The sequence below is a fragment of the Sycon ciliatum genome, chromosome 6 (assembly GCF_964019385.1).
Source record: "Sycon ciliatum chromosome 6, ocSycCili1.1, whole genome shotgun sequence".
Lineage (NCBI taxonomy): Eukaryota > Metazoa > Porifera > Calcarea > Leucosolenida > Sycettidae > Sycon > Sycon ciliatum.
The window spans coordinates 20,062,772-20,082,631 of NC_088648.1; the positions used below are offsets into that span (position 1 = coordinate 20,062,772).

The 19,860-nt window shown below is 45.3% G+C and overlaps 1 protein-coding gene across 1 annotated transcript; it reads left to right on the forward strand.

Moving 5' to 3' along the window:
* Positions 1-253: 253 nt before the first annotated feature.
* Positions 254-16,263, forward strand: LOC135818891 (uncharacterized). Its single transcript, XM_065332087.1, has 9 exons — positions 254-1,259; positions 4,191-4,480; positions 7,320-7,490; positions 8,032-8,149; positions 8,839-9,005; positions 11,165-11,336; positions 11,889-11,994; positions 13,626-13,867; positions 15,590-16,263. Exons 1-9 carry the CDS (start codon positions 587-589, stop codon positions 15,907-15,909), a joined length of 2,259 nt encoding a protein of 752 aa, XP_065188159.1. The 5' UTR covers positions 254-586; the 3' UTR covers positions 15,910-16,263.
* The last annotated feature ends 3,597 nt before the right edge of the window (positions 16,264-19,860 follow it).

A 19,860-nucleotide genomic window follows, 5' to 3' on the forward strand; every position in this document is an offset into this window, starting at 1 on the left:
ACCGTTCAACGCGCGTGGTGTCACGTACACAAATGTACATACCCCATGCCCACTCGACGATCGACTCATGCACCATGTCACGGCATGTGCACGGCGATGACCGATGTGCAGGCTCCCCGTCGCCGGCACATCGGTCACCGAAGCTGCAGATCTGCACTACAAGTACAAGTAGGACTCGGCTGTACATGGTCTGGGTCTCTGAAGACGACCAAGTGAGTTTGACCGCGGAGTGTGGGTCTACAGGCAAGGTTAGGTACAGGTCGCAGCTGCTAGCTGGTGCACTTCAATCTCCAGAATCAGAATAGAGAATGCCGATGTTCCTGATTGAAGTTCTGTGCCCGCGGCAAGAATGTAGTCATTTTTTAGAGCTCAAGAATCGCGCTAATCATGGCCATCATTGCGTTCGTCGTATTCAGGGCCAGCACAGTTCGTCTCTCTCGTGGAATTTCTGCTAGATGAAAAATTTCAACTGACGCTGTGGCCCGGTGTCATGCCGAAATCGAGGAGTTGCTGTTGCAAGCCGTACCTCCTTTCTTGGAAGCATTTCGATTCCTCGTGACCATTGGACAAGTAGAGAGCGCAAGGTATGACGGAAGTGGCAGCATTGTGTGCAGTTGTTGTCACACACTGCCACTGGCATGCACTAGGCCGAATAGTGTCATCATCGCCAAGCCACAATAATTATTTTCCACTGCCACACTACGGCAATTCAGTGCATGGGGCGCTAGCAGTTATGTACGCAGCACTCCTCCTGTCCGCCGAGCTACTTGATACCGGTATTTGTAGTAGAAAAGCTGGAGTGGCGCTGTCGCTGAACGCGGACTATCCTAGTCTGAGCTTCCTCGGCCAGAGTGGGTATCCTGCTGAGGAGCTGCAGCATGCTAACACTAACCAACACTCACAGATACAGCCAGGGAGGCGGCAAGTCATGGACCGTCTCCATCTTGATAGTTCAAGTACTGGCGAACAAGCTCATCCAAGAGTATCATATCCACATCCATACGACCATGGAAGAGAAGAGGCTGCCCCCACTACTAACCATGTCCAAGGAAGTATGGCTGATAGGTTTAGGGTGACGACGGCCTCTACAGATCCTGCTGGCAGTGTGACGGCAGATGCGGGACAAGGCGATGGATCAATGACTGGTGAAAGCTATGATCAACCACGCTTTGCAGGTCAACCTGGGTACCATCCAGAAGTTTCTTTCTTTGGTTTGGATGACCCTGATGACCCTGATGGCACATCAGAATCAAACACGGGTGAGTGGCTAAGTACATGATTGTCTAAAGGCACACAAAGGCATACATGCATGTAACAAAGAACAGAGTTTCGCCGGGCAATCATGTAATCACGTCGTCATGCTTTCATTGTTTAGGTACAATGAACCCAATGGAAAGAAGTGATAGGTGCCTCAAAGTAGCAGACTGACACACAATTCACCTACCTTGACGCTTAGAGTAGAGAACTGAGGGCTGCCACTAACCATTACTGGCATTAGGCAAGCCAATGAGTGCACAGTCGGCTAGCACCTATGAAATGGGACTAACTGCGATATTAGTCACACAGCTAATTTGCATGTGCGCTTTTCCGGAGTTGTGGCGAAGTGTTTTCATGATCCCCTAGGTCACCTAGCACAGGTACTGATGTTTTACTAACCTTGTCGGCCAGGATGGAATAGATGTCAGCTGACACTGTATGTGTGATCACTGCTGCATGGAACTGAAGCAGCCAGCAATTATAGCCAGATTGGATAGCTGGAGCTCCCACTTGTTGGACATTCCTTATATGAAGTGCTGCTGATGGGCCAACATGCAGTGCCAGAGTTTCCTAAGGGCTCTGGAGAGCTGGTGATAGAGAAAACAAAATGATTGGATTATTGAGTGACAGACCTACTGCATGTCTGTGTTGAGGTCAAGGGCTGGCTGACTGTGCCTCCTTTTACTTTTTAGGCCAACTACATTACATTATCTGCATGGCTTTGAAATTTCAATCTAAACTTTGCCTAATACTAGTAGTGCACAGAGAGCAAACCAACTTAGGTGTTACCCCTAACATAACGAACCATTTTCGAAACAAAATTGTTCAACTGGGGGCTTCAGCTGCTATTCTTTTCATCATTGAGTTGAAAGGTACTGTGGAAAAAGGAAATACGTAATGGTCTGCATGCATGTACATGTATGTTTGTTAGGGGAGTGTGTATGTGTGTGTGTGGGGGGGGGGGGGGGGAGGGATTCACTGCCCAGAAAAAGCCACTTCAATCAGCTGTGTGGTATAGACCAGGACTGATGCTAGTTCTCACTGGCAAAAGAGGCACTGGGTACTGGTATCTAGTTCATACTTGAATATAGTAACTCATTCCAGTACAGTACTGTCTGTGCTCTAGCGGCATTTAGTCTCCGCACCAGTACACCTATACACAATAATGTTCTGCGCATTGTTTGTACAATCCATGGATAAACACAGGGTCACTTGATTGAATCATATCTGCCATGGAGACTGCTATAATTATGCCTGTCACGGCAAGTGTAAAGTGTGTCGTATTGTCAGCTATTGCCTTGGAGTGGCCTCTGAGCCGCAAGTTGTATTCAATTCATTGTATATTCACCTACTTGAAGTTAAAGAGCCATGTTTATTACGCACACAGGGTTACATCATGCTTGATAGAAGAATCCATCATTATCTATTTTATGGGACCTGATTAGTACTGTAGGCATTGGAGGGTACATGTGTGATTATTCCCTGGAGTACTACTACTACTACAAGTAGTACTAGTATATCAGCCAGTCAAGTGCACATAGCAATGCGTCTGACTACCTACTACCCATGTACCCAGTCCTATCTCCTCAATGACCTTGCCCTTGGTACCAGCACTGAAATTCCAGTCTCCTGACACTCTATCAGATTCCTGGCTGGAGTTTTCCTGAGAGTGAAAGCCCCGGCAAGCATGCAATCACTCCTCAGAACGTGTCAAGGCCAGCAAAATCATGACAACAATAATTGTACCGACTACTTCACGTGCACGTTTTGTTGAAAATGGCTCAAACAAGAGAGCAGGGGCAGCAAAAGGGTGTTAGCAATAATATCAAGTGTGTCGGTATTGTGTAACGATTCTGTGCTTTGGCAATGTGATCTAATCATGCTTGATACTGGCCAGGGGTCACAGCATGGGGTCAGCATCTTGACTTATTTGTAGATGGGTGACTCTTTTATGACTGGGTCAAAATTACTATATTCGAGGTGTAGCAGGAAGTGGAGATAAATTATTTGATGACATATACCTATGTAGCATTGTCTATTGTTACTAGCCATCTAGAACGTCTTTGTTCGATTTATCCCGAAGAAGAGTGAGCAATTACTTGGAGTGGTATGAGTACAAACTTGAACATGTTGCCCTAGCCCCGCAATCTTGTTACAGAAATACCCAGTCCAATTTTTGTTCTCCCTTTCTTTCACTCCTTCTATACTCCCGTCTCTCTCAGTGGTACCACCAGGAAATTTCAGCTTGTCAGATTTTCACTGCTGGAAAGGGAAACACGGTGCCTGATCAATCCTTTTTCATGGATGACATTTGATCTAGAAGCCTCTTGCTGGACAGGTTTTCAGTTTTTAGTTGGACAACGTCTATGTAGAAAAGCATAGAGAACGCATTGAGCCAGCTACAGAAAGCACACATCATGCCTGTTTGTTCACTGTGTATCAGTGCAGGCGAGGTGACAACTTGTTGTGCTAGACCAGTTGCTCCAGTGTTCATTGTTCACCTATACTTAGCAGGGGCAGCAGGAGCAGTAGGGGCCGGAGGGACATAGTTGGTCTCCAGTATAAAAGCAGCTTCTATGTGTGGATGCTGAGCACGTATCCAGTCACAGCGTTAAGCAAGTCTGCTGCTGGATTACCTGGAGAATCTGAGTGGAGATCCATTGCTGCAGTTGTGGATAAGCTCTGCATACAGCAGCCAGGCTCCTAATCCCAGCAATGGCGCGTCTCTTCACCATGTGCTTCATTGGTTGCATATCCATCAGCCTACATCTAATAAAAGGTACTAGCCTGATTTCTCCAGCCTCTTGCCTCGGGAATTGCAGGAAGAAAACCATTTTTTAGGATGTACGACTCGCACTCAGATATGTAGAGTAAGTTGGCTGTTACTAACATGCGAAATGTCTGATGAATATCTTTGGTCTTTCTTGCTGTAGCTGGCCAAGCATCTCCTCCGACACGGAGAAACGTGGGTGGTGGAGGGACAGGTGCAGATACTGACGAGCGGCAAACAACGCCACAGCCGCGGGAAGATGGTGTCAACGCGGGAATCAGCACACCAGCAGACTCGCCATCGTCTACCAGCACCACACGTATTCCTACAGCCCAGGCCCCAGTCAGGCCAGTCAGTACTACCAGGGCTAAGTCTCTGAGATATGAACTAACAGTCAAAGCTCCAACGGGTACACGCCTCATCACCGGAACTCAGGCAGATATTATTTGCGAGGTGAGTTGATGATAATTCTGGAGTAGCAGCTATACAACATACCATATTTTCTGCAGTATAAGTCGCACTGGAGTATAAGTCGCACTGGAGTATAAGTCGCACTGGAGTATAAGTCGCACTGGAGTATAAGTCGCACCCAGACTTTTTGACACGAAATACAGACATTTACGCTATTTATCACCGTTAAATTGACCATCGAAGTATAAGCTGCACCCCTTTGGGGGGGGGGTGAGTTAGTGGTGTTTAAACTTGGAAGTGTGCCTTATACTCTGGAAAATATGGTACCTGAGCTGCATTGCTGTTATCTTTGCTGCTATGGCTGACTATCGCCCCCACCCCCCCCCCCCCCCCCCAACCCCACCACACACACACATTGGGTACTATTTCCTGGCCATGAGAAGGCGGAATAAATATATTATACCAACACAGTGCGAAAGGCGAAGCTTTGTCCAGATGTTACCCGCTTTAGCATGGCTGTTCCTGCCGGACATGTCTAGGTTGGATGGAGGATAGTTTACTACGGTGTGTGCACTTCGAATAGACTTCTGAAAAACGGTCATGATCATACATGACACACGGTGTACTGTACTACAGTAAAACCTGGCAAGGCGACCACCTGTACAAGAAGACCACCTGTACAAGAAGACCAAAGGATGCTATTTCCAGTCAAATGACCCTGGATAAGGAGACCACCTAGTAACATAGACCACGTTTTGAAGGTCCCTTGAGCGGTCGTCTTAGACAGGTTTGACTGTACTTGAAATACAAAACAAGAGACATGACTGGAGAAACAAGAGACCAGACTGCATGTTGTAGACAACACACCACTGGACTGAACTAGACTGGATTTTACTAGACAGAACTGAGCTAGACAGAACTGAGCTAGACAGAACTAGACTAGACTGGACTAGACTGAACTAGACTGGACTAGACTAGGCTACAATGAACTAGACTAGACTGGACTGAACTAGACTGGACAAGACTGAACTAGACTGAACTGGACTGAACTAGACTGAGCTAGACTGAACTAGACTGGACAAGACTGGACTAGACTAGGCTACAATGAACAAGACTGGACAAGACTAGACTGAACTGATTACAAGAATGAAAGCAGACTGACCGATGTACACATGCTCACCAATCACAGATATACACATAACAAACATGTACCCCTTTCTAACACAAGCCACGGTTCCAGGGTTCCAGGGTTCTAGCCAAAGGGGGGGGGGGGGGGTAGGGGGCGCAGCACCCTCCTACTTTGTTTGTGCCCCCCCCCCCCCCCCGTGAAAAAGTGCCGCCCCCTACTCATTTTCCGATTTTCGTGTTTTTCATGCCACGAAAATGCAGTCGAAAGTCGCTATTAGATGGTTCATAAAGGCACATTTGTCTGGGGCGAAGTCGGAGATTCGCCCCATACGTTGCATTTAGCGTGGCAAGACAATATTGGAAAGTGGAAAATGGGATACGGGGTAACTGTTTCCCATGCCCCCCCCCCCCCCCTACTATTTTGACCTGGCTAGAACCCTGCAAGCTAAACACAGACAACTCCCAATCACACTGGCTGCTATCCACATGCCCTCACACATGTCAATATAGCTCAGGCGCGTAGCACCGCCGTTGGAGGTGGTCCGGCCGGAGGGGGTCCGGAGGCTCTTGCCCGGGAAATTTTGAAATTAGAGTGCAAAATCCTGCCGCATGATTCTGGGCACTTTTAGCATTGTGTTAAAAAAAAGGTGGTCCGGCCAAAGCCGGACCGGCCGGACCGGCTGCTACGCCCCTGTAGCTATTATCCGCGTATAATGCCTTCACACATTACATACTTACTTACTTGCTTACACTTACACACAGTGATAACCATCGCTGAAGCAATGATAGCAAACAACATAATTATGCTCAGGGAGTTAGAAATAGCAACATGTGCGGGGTTAGACCAGTACAGCATGAATATAATAATATAGTTTAGTTGCCTGGATTTTCTCAACAACATGACTTATAATACTAGAGCAACATATTCGGCAACTACATCCATGATGTTGCCTGTGTAGGGTGCCACGTTATGTATAGGAAGCCATGTTATGTATAGAGAACCATGTTATGTATTGGGAGAATAGGTGCCGGGATTGGTAAGCCAAATGAATATTATGTATACACCGTGTACAGAGAGTAGACAAGAGCCTGGAATACCTGCCAAGTACCATGTACAGTTTGCCACCAGATGTTGTTTAGGTGTGGGGATGAGATGTTTACGATATGTGCGTACACTACGTAGAAATTCCATTTCCCTACAATCCTTATCTTAAATGGGGACTGTCTAATCCTTGACTTTGATTTTGCGTTTCTCATTTTGTTGCAATCACCATGCCGGTTCCTTTTTTCTTCTCCTCCCCTTCTCCCTTCCTTGCCGTGGTTGGCTAACACCCTCTCTCTTTGTATTGGCCGGTGTTCTCACTGTGCTATGAGATGCTGCAATAAATAAATAAATAAATAAATAAATAAATCCCCAGCATGTGTGTAGCCCGAGATAGGCATGCAGGCATGTGTACCTCTAAAATTCAATTCCAATTAAAAAAAATTGTTTCAAGAATATTTCAACCGCATACCGGTACACCCCAGGACCAGCTACGGCCGTACTCAGATGGCTTCCGCTGCTTAGCCAGTGTAGCCGCTGCTTAGCCAGTGTAGCCGCTGCTTAGCCAGTGTAGCCGATGGACTGGTTCTGTTGAACACGGCATAGTTAGTGTATTATGAGCCAGACATTATAACAGCTTGTCAACTGAAGTGGTGATGTCAGAATAATGTCAGAACTGAAGTAGTGGTGTCATGTGATTATGATGTGCAGGTGGAACTGCAAGAAAGTATGGGACTACTGGGCTTCCAGTGGACGCATCACCAAACAGGAGAGGAACCCGGTGTGCATGGTGACGTAAGACCCATCGAGGAGCATCACATTCACGATCCCACACCAGTCACAAGACCACCCAACAATACACTTGTCTTCCTTCAATCTAAGGTACAGATAATTAGTATCAACTCTGGAATTCTTTGGTCTTGGCATTGCTTTTAATTTAGTCTTGTGTTGTGCCAGTTGCAAATGAGTATCAGTGTTTTGTCTTATAAAAGACACTGGTTTCCACGGAAAGGGTGGGTCGACTTTTTGAATTTTACTTGAAATATCAACCCACCGAATTCATGTTTCTTTTACGACACGAAAATCTTGTGGATGCACATGCGCACAGAACAGAATATGAAAGAACTACGTTTTGATGGCTTGCATGAAAGTCAGTCCGGCTGATTTTTCTGCATTCGTAGAACCCCCTAACCTCGTGGATTTCGGTGCAAACATCGTTCCTGAGGTGGTGGAAGGTTCGTAGATCAGACCAACTTCAGAGTGGTTTCAAAGACCGAAAAATCCTTACTTTGCCGACACGTGAGCAGGATACATGTGATATGAGCGCATTTGTTTTTTTCATTTTATTTTATTTTGTAGCAACCAAACGAGCAGAGCATGAAATATGAACAGTTGTTTGTGTTGGTCCATTCCTTGGCTGCAGATTCAAATAGTGAATGTTCAACGCCACAACGCTGGTCACTACATATGTCAGATGCACATGGTGGAGAACCACACAGAAATTGTTGTCGGTGAGCGTTCCATCGACTTGCATGTGGAAGGTAAGGTACCGGCTCTGTACCTTTCAGGAGTGTTTGTAAATTTTGTATTTTTTTGTCTCCTCTTTTCTTTTGATGTGCACAGAGGTAATGCACTATTTTGTTGTGGTGTGCACGGGTAGTCGGGTACCCGTGCTACCCGTGAGGACCTTGGGTAGACGGGTACAGAATAGTACCCAAGAACCCGAAGTCGCAGGTGACATCATGTGCAGTACACGTGAACAAATTCATGTGATACTCCGCATGTCTACCCAGTATGTAAGGGAAGGGGTGCATTATGGTGTTACCATGGAAACATTACCCGATCGGGTACCCATGCTACCCGTGGAAAACTACCCGAACCCGATACCCGAAGAAAATGCTACCCGACCCAGCACTACTAGTATTTTGTGACGAGTGGAGTGTTTCATAGAAAGATGCGTACATTTGTTTTTGTATAAGCTGGTGGGATGTGTATGTGTTTTGTACTAGCTGGTGGAAGTCTAAAACAAGATATTACGATGGTGATTGACAAATGTGTTCCTGGCTTTTTTTTGACTGCTGTGCCGCCACCTAAATTTTGTGAATTCAATTTCACTTCACTGCAACAGTAAAGGAAATTTGTTGAACAGAACAAGACTTAATTAGGGTTGCTTGTTCCTTGTCTGCATTTTGTTTGTTGATCCTGTGCCGTGTGTATGTTATGGCTACAGATCACTGGCTTAGGCAGCCTGTATTCTGGCGCAAGCTGAAGAACACGACTGTACTCGAGGGATCGCGCATCAATCTAGTCTGCGATGTATTGGGAGGTCTGCTGTTGAAAACCAGAATGCGCTTTCCCAGTGGTGACCGGATCAGAAAGGAACATGGCCTCACTCAGGTAACGTCATATTTCTCAAAGGAAAATGTTTGCTCCTCACTTTCCTTCGGAATTATCGCCAAAGTCGTTATCACCATTTCTCAGCATTGTTAGTTTTAGCAACAAGCTCATCCATCTGTGGTTTTTGCGGACATGTAAATTGTATGTAGTTTGTGCATGTCGAATATCGAAGCTTTTGTCCCTCAATCCACTCGATCAAATCTGACTGTAACTTAGTGTAGACGATCCAGTCATTTTTCCGCGCCGTCATCTTGGCCTCTGTGGCAAATGAGTCTGATGAGCACCTCTGACGGAAACTTCTGCCGAGGTGGCAAAGCTGGTGCTGTTTCAGGACTACGTACTTGTATATGTAGTCTAGGGCCGATTGCGGATCGGAGATGATTGAAGATGAAATGACGGCCAAACTCCAAAGTCGTCACCATCCTGTCATTTGGCTGATAGCCAGGTCGATGTCTGGACCTGTGTTGAAAATTGATCCCAATCCGCGGATCAGGAATGATCTGCTCTAATACTTCTTCAAGAGTTACATGTACCATAGTCACGGTCTGGGAGTTTCGACACAAAATGCCCTGCCGTCGTATTGACAGAAAGTTTTGTCCCGCCCAGCACGGACGCACACACCGCTGGCATTGTTAGAACATGTTCTATTTCGTCCATGGTTGGTCTGAGCAAGGCTCAGTCGAAGCAAAATTGAGATGTGAGAATGTTTGCAGCCTATGCCTGAGATCTGTGTTCCTTGCTGTTTCCATGCGCGGGGCACCGGTGGGAATCATGATGACATAAGGATCGCTGAATCATGATGACATAAGGATCGCTGAGTCATGACGACATAAGGATCGCTGAGTCATGACGACATAAGGATCGCTGAATCATTATGACATAAGGATCGCTGAATCATTATGACATAAGGATCGCTGAATCATTATGACATAAGGATCGCTGAATCATTATGACATAAGGATCGCTGAATCATTAAGACATAAGGATCGCTGAATCATGACGACATAAGGATCGCTGAATCATGACGACATAAGGATCGCTGAATCATGACGACATAAGGATCGCTGAATCATGACGACATAAGGATCGCTGAATCATGACGACATAAGGATCGCTGAATCATGACGACATAAGGATCGCTGAATCATGACGACATAAGGATCGCTGAATCATGACGACATAAGGATCGCTGAATCATGACGACATAAGGATCGCTGAATCATGACGACATAAGGATCGCTGAATCATGACGACATAAGGATCGCTGAATCATGACGACATAAGGATCGCTTGTGTACACAGCCATGTATAGTACATGCACACAAAAATTTGCGGTCGGGTGAAAAAAGACAGTCGGTCGGGTGAAAAAAGACAGTCGGTCGGGTGAAAAAAGACAGTCGGTCGGGTGAAAAAAGACAGTCGGTCGGGTGAAAAAAGACAGTCGGTCGGGTGAAAAAAGACAGTCGGTCGGGTGAAAAAAGACAGTCGGTCGGGTGAAAAAAGACAGTCGGTCGGGTGAAAAAGACAGTCGGTTGGGTGACCCGAAACAACGAATTAATTCTGGGTGGCCTAATAGTGAAGAGTTATAGAGGTTATGAAAATGTTGTCATTGTGGCAAAGTAGCGGAACCGCTTATGGGCGCTAAGTATACCGCTTGTAGGAGCCAAGTATACAATGAGAATCGGCGGTTTTGCTTCATCTAGTTCATCGCTGTGCCTCGGCTCTGCCAAAGCTCCGCTAAACTAATAACTTATTTCCATAACCTCTAATGCCCAGTACAGTGTACTGAACCTCCCTGGGTAACAGATACCTCTCGACTAAGGACACCTTACCAACCAGAACGTATGTGTGTTCAATCTCGATTGGTTCCATTCAAGTTGTTGTGCATTGTGCAAACAGGTTTCGACTGACTGATAGACGGTGTCTACTGTTCACTCTGTGTGTGTGTGTGTGGGGGGGGGGGGGGGGTGTATATGTGTGTGTGTGTATGTGTGTGTGCGTGTGTACGCTGCGGCGTGTCTATGTGAGTATGTGCATGCATGCACGGTCCGTGTGTTTATGTACGTGTGTGAGTGTGAGGTCTCCCGCATGTGTCGATGCATCTGTGCTTGCCTGTGTGTGTGTGTGTGCACGCACATGTGTGCATGTGGGTGTTTCAGGCAGTTTTTGTAGGTATTCACGGTGGAGTATTCCGGGCCATACATCGTCTGACCTACAGTATCCAAGAGGTATCGCAGAGCCGTGATGCCGGAGTGTACACATGTCAAGCGAGTAACAAGCACCCAGCAGCTCCTGGCAGAGTCTTTAGTAGTGCGTTGCTCACAGTTGAAGGTGAAGAGAGAAGTTTGCATGCTTACTCAATAATCCACCTCCAATTTAAATGGCCATGGGCTCCAAGTTATGTTCAGCCATCTAAACAGTATTGTTTTTATCGTAGTGAATGCAGGGACGCCATGCTGAATAGGGAAAGTGCACACAACTCTTTGCGTACATCTGGAAGTCTTTAAAAGGATGCAAACAGAGGCTACACCATCAACTGGTTGCACATCAAGTGATAGGCCGTTTTTTTTAAAGACTTAAATATGTTGATAGTGAGTTGCGAAGTGGGGGTGGGGGGGGGGGGGGGGGGTGGCGGGCTATAGTTCAGCTTAGTAATACCTTCCCCTACCCCTCCCCTACCCCTTCCCACCCCCTGCCCCTCCCCTACCTCTCCCCTTCCCCTTGCAACTACCACTCGCCATCCCCTTCCCCGTGCTTTGTTCTGTGAGAAATTGTATTTTATTTAATACTTTTGTATGCACAGTATCAGTTTAAATTAGACTGGTGTCTACATCACAAAATCTCCATCCAGGCCATGGGTTTGTTATTGGTCATGTATTGCAGAGAGGATCATACCAAACCTAGTTTTGGCTCACAATGCCGCTATGGAAGAGAGGTCGGTGCTTCTGGGAACTAACACAAGCCTACTGTGCAAGTCATATTACACACGGTAAGTCACCGTGCAGTGATGTGTGTGTGTGTGTGTGTGTGTGTGTGTGTGTGTGTGTGTATGCGTAGATGTGTATGTGTGTGTGTGTGTGTGTGTGTGTGTGTGTGTGTGTGTGTATGTGTGTGTGTGTGTGTGGAGGGGGGGGGGGAGGGTGCGAGCGTGTGTGCAAATGTGTGCGTGTGTGGACGTATGTATTTGTGTGTATGTGTTTGTGTGTGTTTGTGTATGTGTGTGTATGTGTTTGTGTGTGTATTATTATGTATTCTAATAAAAGCCATAGGAAAAGATAAACCTGTTCATCTGTTTCACTCCTGGACTAACCCTAAATGCAACAATTTACATGGAATGCTACCTTGCTAAAATTAAAATCAGTCGTATGAGTCCGGCATTCGGCAATTGTTCATAGGAAGCACAGTTTGGAAGCACAGTGTCCAAAATGCTATAATTTGCAAGTTGCATTTGAATGTATCGGCGCACGACACCATCGCCAATTTTCATGTGAAGTGCACCCGCTTTGCATGCTTGTGTTCTCGCGTACGATAATTATGGAATGTTGAACCAATTCACGTCTTCCGCAACTTCCCGATTTGTAAGGTAGTATATGCAGGACCGCCGGAAGCAGTTTTCAATTGGTCCGGTCGTACGGTCTCCTACCGTAGTCTTTCATACTCTGTGTGCAATATGGCGGGTACATGCCCTCGTCAGCAGTAAACATTCGTTTATAGCTACACAGTACACTCATACCTCGGTTATCCGGACTCCGAAGTTACGGGCACTTCGGTCTACCGGGCACTATTTGGGCGAGTTTCAGGGGAAATATTACTACTCTTTTGTCACTTTTCGTAGAAATATTGACGTCATATGCCATATCGATGGCCTTTTCCCCATCAAGATGTATATGATTCGGAGTTACGAACATTTCAAAGTTACGGGCAGTGCAAGGTCCCGGACTGCCCGGATAAACGAGGTATGAGTGTATACTGACCAACCGGACCGGTTCCGGCTGGCCTGACATGTACATGTACTGTTGTGTTCCTGTTCGTGGCATTCACAATTTATCGACGTCAATCGGCGTCATGCATGTCCCGCCCCGTCCCGCCATGCCCCAGCGAAAGTGAACTAGAAAAAATCCACGGTTTGCACGAGACTCGGCTAGAAACCGAGTTTCCGCATCCGTAGGAACACCACCACCCTTCAAGGATCAAGGCGCGTATGCAGCTCCTAAAGAGGTGGGAGGTGAGTACAGCAGACACACCAAAGTGAACTAGGCGTTAGTGTTAATATACTACTTTAGTGTTAATATACTACTTTAGTGTTAATATACTACTTTAGTGTTAATATACTACTTTAGTGTTAACATACTACTTTAGTGTTAATATACTACTTTAGTGTTAATATACTACTTTAGTGTTAATATACTACTTTAGTGTTAATATACTACTTTAGTGTTAATATACTACTTTAGTGTTAATATACTACTTTAGTGTTAATATACTACTTTAGTGTTAACATACTACTTTTTTTAATTGATGCCCTTCTGTTATGTTGGTAGCTCCTTCCATTAGAGACCATTATCCCGCTGACAACTCAATTGACTTGCTCTCTCTCTCTCTCTCTCTTTACAACTACAGCTGGCAACCACGTGTCAATATCTCTTGGCTACGTGATGGCAAGTATCTTCCATCCAACATGCATGTGTTGTTGTCGCGACAGCGTCATCACGCCTTCGATGGAACGGGACAATATTCGTACACGGAGCTGAGAAGCGAACTATCAATTGAACAGTTCTCCGGCACTGATGCTGGTTCATACACGTGCATGGTTTCGTCAGCTCAGGGTTCCATGCAAGAGACGGTCAAGATCCGAGCCAAAAGTAAGCTACAGTTGTCACATCTATTTGTATCTTAGTTTCCACTAATATTGCATTGGTGTTTATTTAGCCATTAAGGTTTATTGGAGATGAGATGGGAAATAGTGTGGCTAGTGCTACAGGTCATTAATTAACACCTCTGTGCATCTCTGTATGCTGGATGCATAGGGCAGATACAGTTCAGAAGTAGCTACTACACGAAAGCCAACATTTTTGAATTGGCACGGGATTGATTGCCCTATCTCCTCTGCTAAGCTATATACCTGTTCTGCACCAAATATCCTTCCCTGTTGTTACGGAATCATGGCCATTCCGTTCCTCGGGACGCAGGAGACAAAGGACAGGTACTCGCTTGTTTACAATTATTATTATCCTAGTTACGACATGACGGGAAAACAGGGGGCAGCAACTGTGACTCCAAGGCATGAACAAGAAGAGCGAAAAGACAAGACTGAAGACTCACAAATCACACATGCTCATATCACACATGCGCGTGAGACAAGAGACAGTGTGGGGGAATGTTATCATGCAGGAGAAAAATACATTGTTCTACAACATTGTTGTCTGATGATGTTGGTTGTCAAACCATGAAACTCCTAGTTACAATGAATAAGCCCTTACTTCCTTTGTGTACCTCTTGTGTACTGTGCTCGGCCCAGCACAAGCATTGAGCACTCTAGCAGGTTAAGGTGCACTGCCTCTATGTATTGTAATGATTATGAATTTTGAGGGTGGTAAAAAGGGGAAAGGTCTGAAGACAAAATGGCTGTCACCACCAGGACTCGAACCAGGGACCTTCGCTAAATGCCAGCGATGCTCAACCACTCAGCTATGGTTAGCCGTCATCCCAGCAAAAACCGTTTAGCATTTCCTTCAGACTTCGAAACTCGTGCTTCTTGTTACGCTACTCGTACACATTTTGAGTCTAAAAATTTACTTATCAATTTTTCAAGAGACCATCATCAGGAAAATCCGTCTAAGCAAAGATACCTAGCTATGGATAATAATGAACTACTGGTTATTTACATGTACGGGCCGTGATTGGGAATCATGACTGAGGTGATGTGTGTATAATAAGATGAAGTGCGAGAGCTTCAAGGAAGTGTTAAAACTGATAACAGGGATGGGTAAAGCCACTAAAGGGAACCATCGAAATAAAGAGGCAAGTGACATCAAACGTGGAGGTTTGGTGGATTTGGAATTTTAACGGTATTTCTGTCCAACCGAATCACTCCATTGACTTTTGAATACAATGCCTAACCTTTAACAGTATTGTTATAATGATAATACCCCTATAACGATATAAATGGGCTGACCACTCAACATTTTCTTATTTACAGCAATATCTAGCTGGGAATATGTAGAGTCCACTATCCAGGTAGGGCAAGTTTAACTTGATAAGTCGCTGAGACATGGCAACAACTTGAAAAAGCACTGGCGGCACCAGCAAGGCCTTGCTGTGTACATAATGTGTTGACGCTATGAAGAGTGTAACAAATGGATAACAATCGTGCTTAATGATGTACATGCATGAAATGAACCAGTTGCCCTTATAACGCTATCATCCTGTTAACGATATTTCGTGGTCTTAAGCAAATATCGCAATACGGGTAGGTCGACTGTAAAAGCCTTGCTGCACAATCCAACTTTGTATGCCGATAGAGCCACCTCACAAAAAGGTTTCTTCATGCGACTATGATTTACCCTTATTTTTTGTCCCTTTAGCTGTGCCATCAATTCAATTTGAGCAGACGAGAGATGTTCAGCTGAGTGCAGAGAATGAACCCTTGTTCAACCTCACTTTCACAGCCGGGCCATCGGTTAGTATCATCGGTGTATTTGTGAACGGCAGTCAGCTGGCCTGCCAACAGCCTGCTGACAATTGCATATTTTCGGCAGAGAATTTGTCTGATCCTGCAAATCATATTCACATAAGCTTGCAGTTGAAGCGAGTGCGTGTCAACAGCAGTGGAAAGTATGAACTACAGATCAGTACAAGCCTGGGACTGATCCGCTATATTGTCTTTATACGGATTTTTACATAGTTACTAAGCTGTTGAGAGATTTTTGAGGATTTCAAGAGGCTTTGTTCATTTTTGTTTGCCATGCTTGTGTTGAGTTGTGGGATGATCCATGACAGCATCAAAATGAACCCACCAAGACGACCTCTGGTCAGGATATGTTCTAAGTTACCTTGGTGATATCAGCACTATAATTAAAACCGAGAACGGTGCAAAGCCTACAAACAAATTATCAAAAAGAAGCGCTGATGTTGGTCGCCCATGTGCAGTGATTATGGCTGTAACTTGGGTCTGTTATCGCTGCTTCGCATCATGGACTTGATACTTGATGATATAATTATCATGCTTGTGAACAGATAATATTATTCCAAGCCTGAATGTCACGTGATTTCCAATGACTGTGGGTTAGTACTGAGCAGGAAAGACACTGTGAAAGTGTGACTGCTGAGTTCAACGCAGGGGAAATGTTTGAAATGCTGAATCCATGCGGTTGGATTGCATGAGATTGCATGAGCTGATTTCTTAAAACAACCTACTCAGTGCGGATGGATTTTCAAGTTGTCTATTGGCAGAATGTACATATACATGTACACGCAGAGCCGTTATCAGTGACTGATATATGCGGTCCTTTCAGGCATGACCTGAACAAACCAACAGCATTTTGAAAGCGGCAGGACATGGATTTTTGGGGCACAGCATTAAAAGTACCTATGGTCAAATAGCCTCGGTTAGGTTCTGTTAGATGAGGTTAGATGAGGTTAGATGAGGTTAGGTTCTGTTAGATGAGGTTAGATGAGGTTAGATGAGGTTAGGTTCTGTTAGATGAGGTTAGGTTCTGTTAGATGAGGTTAGATGAGGTTAGATGAGGTTATATGAGGTTAGATGAGGTTAGATGAGGTTAGATGAGGCTGCATCCATTCCATTTGAGCCATGTTTCGGAGTTGGAATAGCGTATGCCCAAGCTGATAGCTCTACATACAGTTTTGCTGCTTTCCTCCCCCAATCGTTGAACAAATTGAATGGACTTATGTTTCCGTGCCGCATGTAATTTCAAGCAAAGCTTCCCCGACAGCGACAATGATAACACCGGTTTTCTGATCCTATTTGCATGAACCTCCGTGCAATTCCCTTCCGAAACGTGCAAATTTACACTGTGTGGGTGCAACATCACCAACTCAAAATGAACAATCCCACAAGCAGCGCAAAGGGCACCCGCATATTCACCTATCCAGCATACCCTTAACGTCTGTAAATTAGTTAGTACTTATTTTCGAAGCCGTCTGGAAATTTGGGCTTTGGGCTTTGGGTAATGGGCTTTGGGTAATGAAACAAGTGCGTAGGTGTTCCCGAAACTATGCAAAATATGTTATTTTAGTAGCGTCTGGCCTGGCACTAGCCATGGTCCACACCGCTTTATTTCGTATCTGTGTGTGTGTGTGTGTGTGTGTGTGTGTGTGTGTGTGTGTGTGTGTGTGTAACGTTAGGCGGGCACGGCGGGTGATCACGAGCCACAGGACTAGTTACCAGACTATTGCGGTGGTGTCCCCTCTTTATTGGATTTTCAGAACATGTACTTACGGGGCTGCTCTGTCGAATTGTTGTACAATGCTGCTGCTGCTGCTGCTGCTGCGTTTGTGTCACTCCCTTGTCCGTGCTGCTGCTGCACCGTCGTACAGGTCTGTGAGCACTGTAACCTAACATTCTCCTATCGGACAGGGTCCGAACTCCGGACTGTCCTTATTACACCCACAGCTCACATGCCCATTGCGTCGGCACAATTGGGCCATCTTGGTTTTGATTAGGAAGAGTTGAACAAATTGATTGTGAAGTTATAGGAAAGTTGGTCTCTCCCCGCACTGGGGCTTGCATCAGCTGACTTCAATTGATTGACTCACCACCACCATCCAGAGCACATGAGAAGTCCATCGTATCTTCTACTCGGCAAAACTGGAAGAAAGCACCATTCCCTGCTCAATACACAGTGCTTCGGGGAATTCACTGCTCATCAGCTGAGCTTGAGTAAGCTGAGGAAGATTGTGCCTGAAGAGTTGATTAAGCTGAGGAAGATTGTGCCTAGCAAGAACCACTTATATACGGTAGTGCTCGTTAGGCCAAACTGCTCGCTAGGCCAAACTGCCACCAGAGATACAAAAATTACAGAGCGCTCCGTTTGCAGCACAACAATCACCTCGTGAACACCAGATAGCAGCATGAATTAGTGTCGCTCATGGATAGGTAGAAGAGACGTTGAGGACCCTTGGTCATTCGCAACACTTTCACCTCTCCCAAACAGCTAGTCGCAAGCCCGCGCGCTGGGCACAACAATGGGAAATAGTGGTAGAGACTTCAGTGACAAATTTACAGGAAAGTTGATTGAGTGAACTTTCCTACGAAATTATCACCAAAGTTTCTACCACTATTTTTAGTAGATTAGGGAGTTGTTCTGAAATTCCCAGCATGCCGTTAAAAACGAACCCAAGACTGATTTTGCAGTGCTGCATTCATACCATCCACACTTAATTTGCTGGTCCTCAAATTTGCTTTCTCTCTGTAGCACACACTCTTAGCCATTCCATGCACATACATGCACGCATACCCGCACATACGCATGCATCATCGTGACCCATGCACAGACACATACACCATAGAAAGTATCTAGCTGAGCTGTAGAGCAACACACATCAGTTTGGTTTGCTCAAGAATAATCCTGAATACAATCAGAGATGACATTTCCAACGACAGTTACATAACCATAAGACACTAAGAAGACAACAATACAGATTGAGACTGCAGCTAAAGTCAGCACATAATAATTCTAGCTAGCAATTTGAACATAGCCTATGCTAAACCGCAACATGGTGAACAATCTGCGGCTATAACATTACCAGCAATTATATGACATCCCACAGAGTCCGAAATTCCGTGAAATATTTGCGCATTTACTGCAGAGAGTGATCTTGGAAGGAAGAAAATTGCTCTGAACTATGGCCATGATCGAAATGTAAGGCATCAAACCAGTGAACCACGCCAACAAGACAAACAGTTACACAACGAAAAAAACGAAAGTGAAAAACATTGAACAACCGATGCGATCTCAACTCCTAAGAATCATGATTTTCTTCTCCACTGAAAAGTATCTGTTACCTTGGTGATCTTGAGGAAATAGCAAGAATTGACCTTCTTCATGGTCATTTCTGAAGCTTCCTCCAAATATTGTCAGCCAACAAACCACAGCATTGTCACCTGGCTAGTCTGATCTCTGTCCTCAAGAAGGACCAGTTCCAAAAGATTGCAGGTCCAGTGCGCTTTCTAGCTTCAAAGATCTGGGAAATCGCCTCATTCTGCACATTTCAAGCAGCTTCTCAATTGTTTCTGGCTTGACATTGAACAGCAAGAAGATGAAAAGCACTTCTTTCTCAGTTTTTTCGAGTAAACTACCTCTCCAACCGCGTGGCTTTCTCTGAAGGCCATTTTGTAGGGGCTTTCCCATGGCCATGTGCTGGATGCATGCCATGTCGCGTCGATGTACTGACATGACATGATGCATGCTGTACAAGGACGTAGACTACTCAGTGACTACAGTCAGGGAGTCGAATTTTATGACTTCCTGTTGACAAATAGCAACTTGTTTGGTGTAAATTTCGTTTAGAGTGGCTGCCAGCTTTGCCAGCTTGATACTTGGTTTCATTCTGCAGCTCACTGGTTTGAGAATACAGTGTTTTTTGCAGCTTCTTCAACGGATATTGTGCACCATCATCAAGGTGGTTACCTATTTGTGATGCAGCTTCAACTAAAAGTACAACAACAAAAGCAACAGCCTACATTCAACAGCCACAGCCCATGACAACCAGAACAAGAACAACAACGACTACAACAACAACAACAACAACAACAACAACAACAATAACACCAATTCTCGTTCCGCATATACTGGCACACACAGAGACATAGACAGCAATAGCGGCAACACACAAA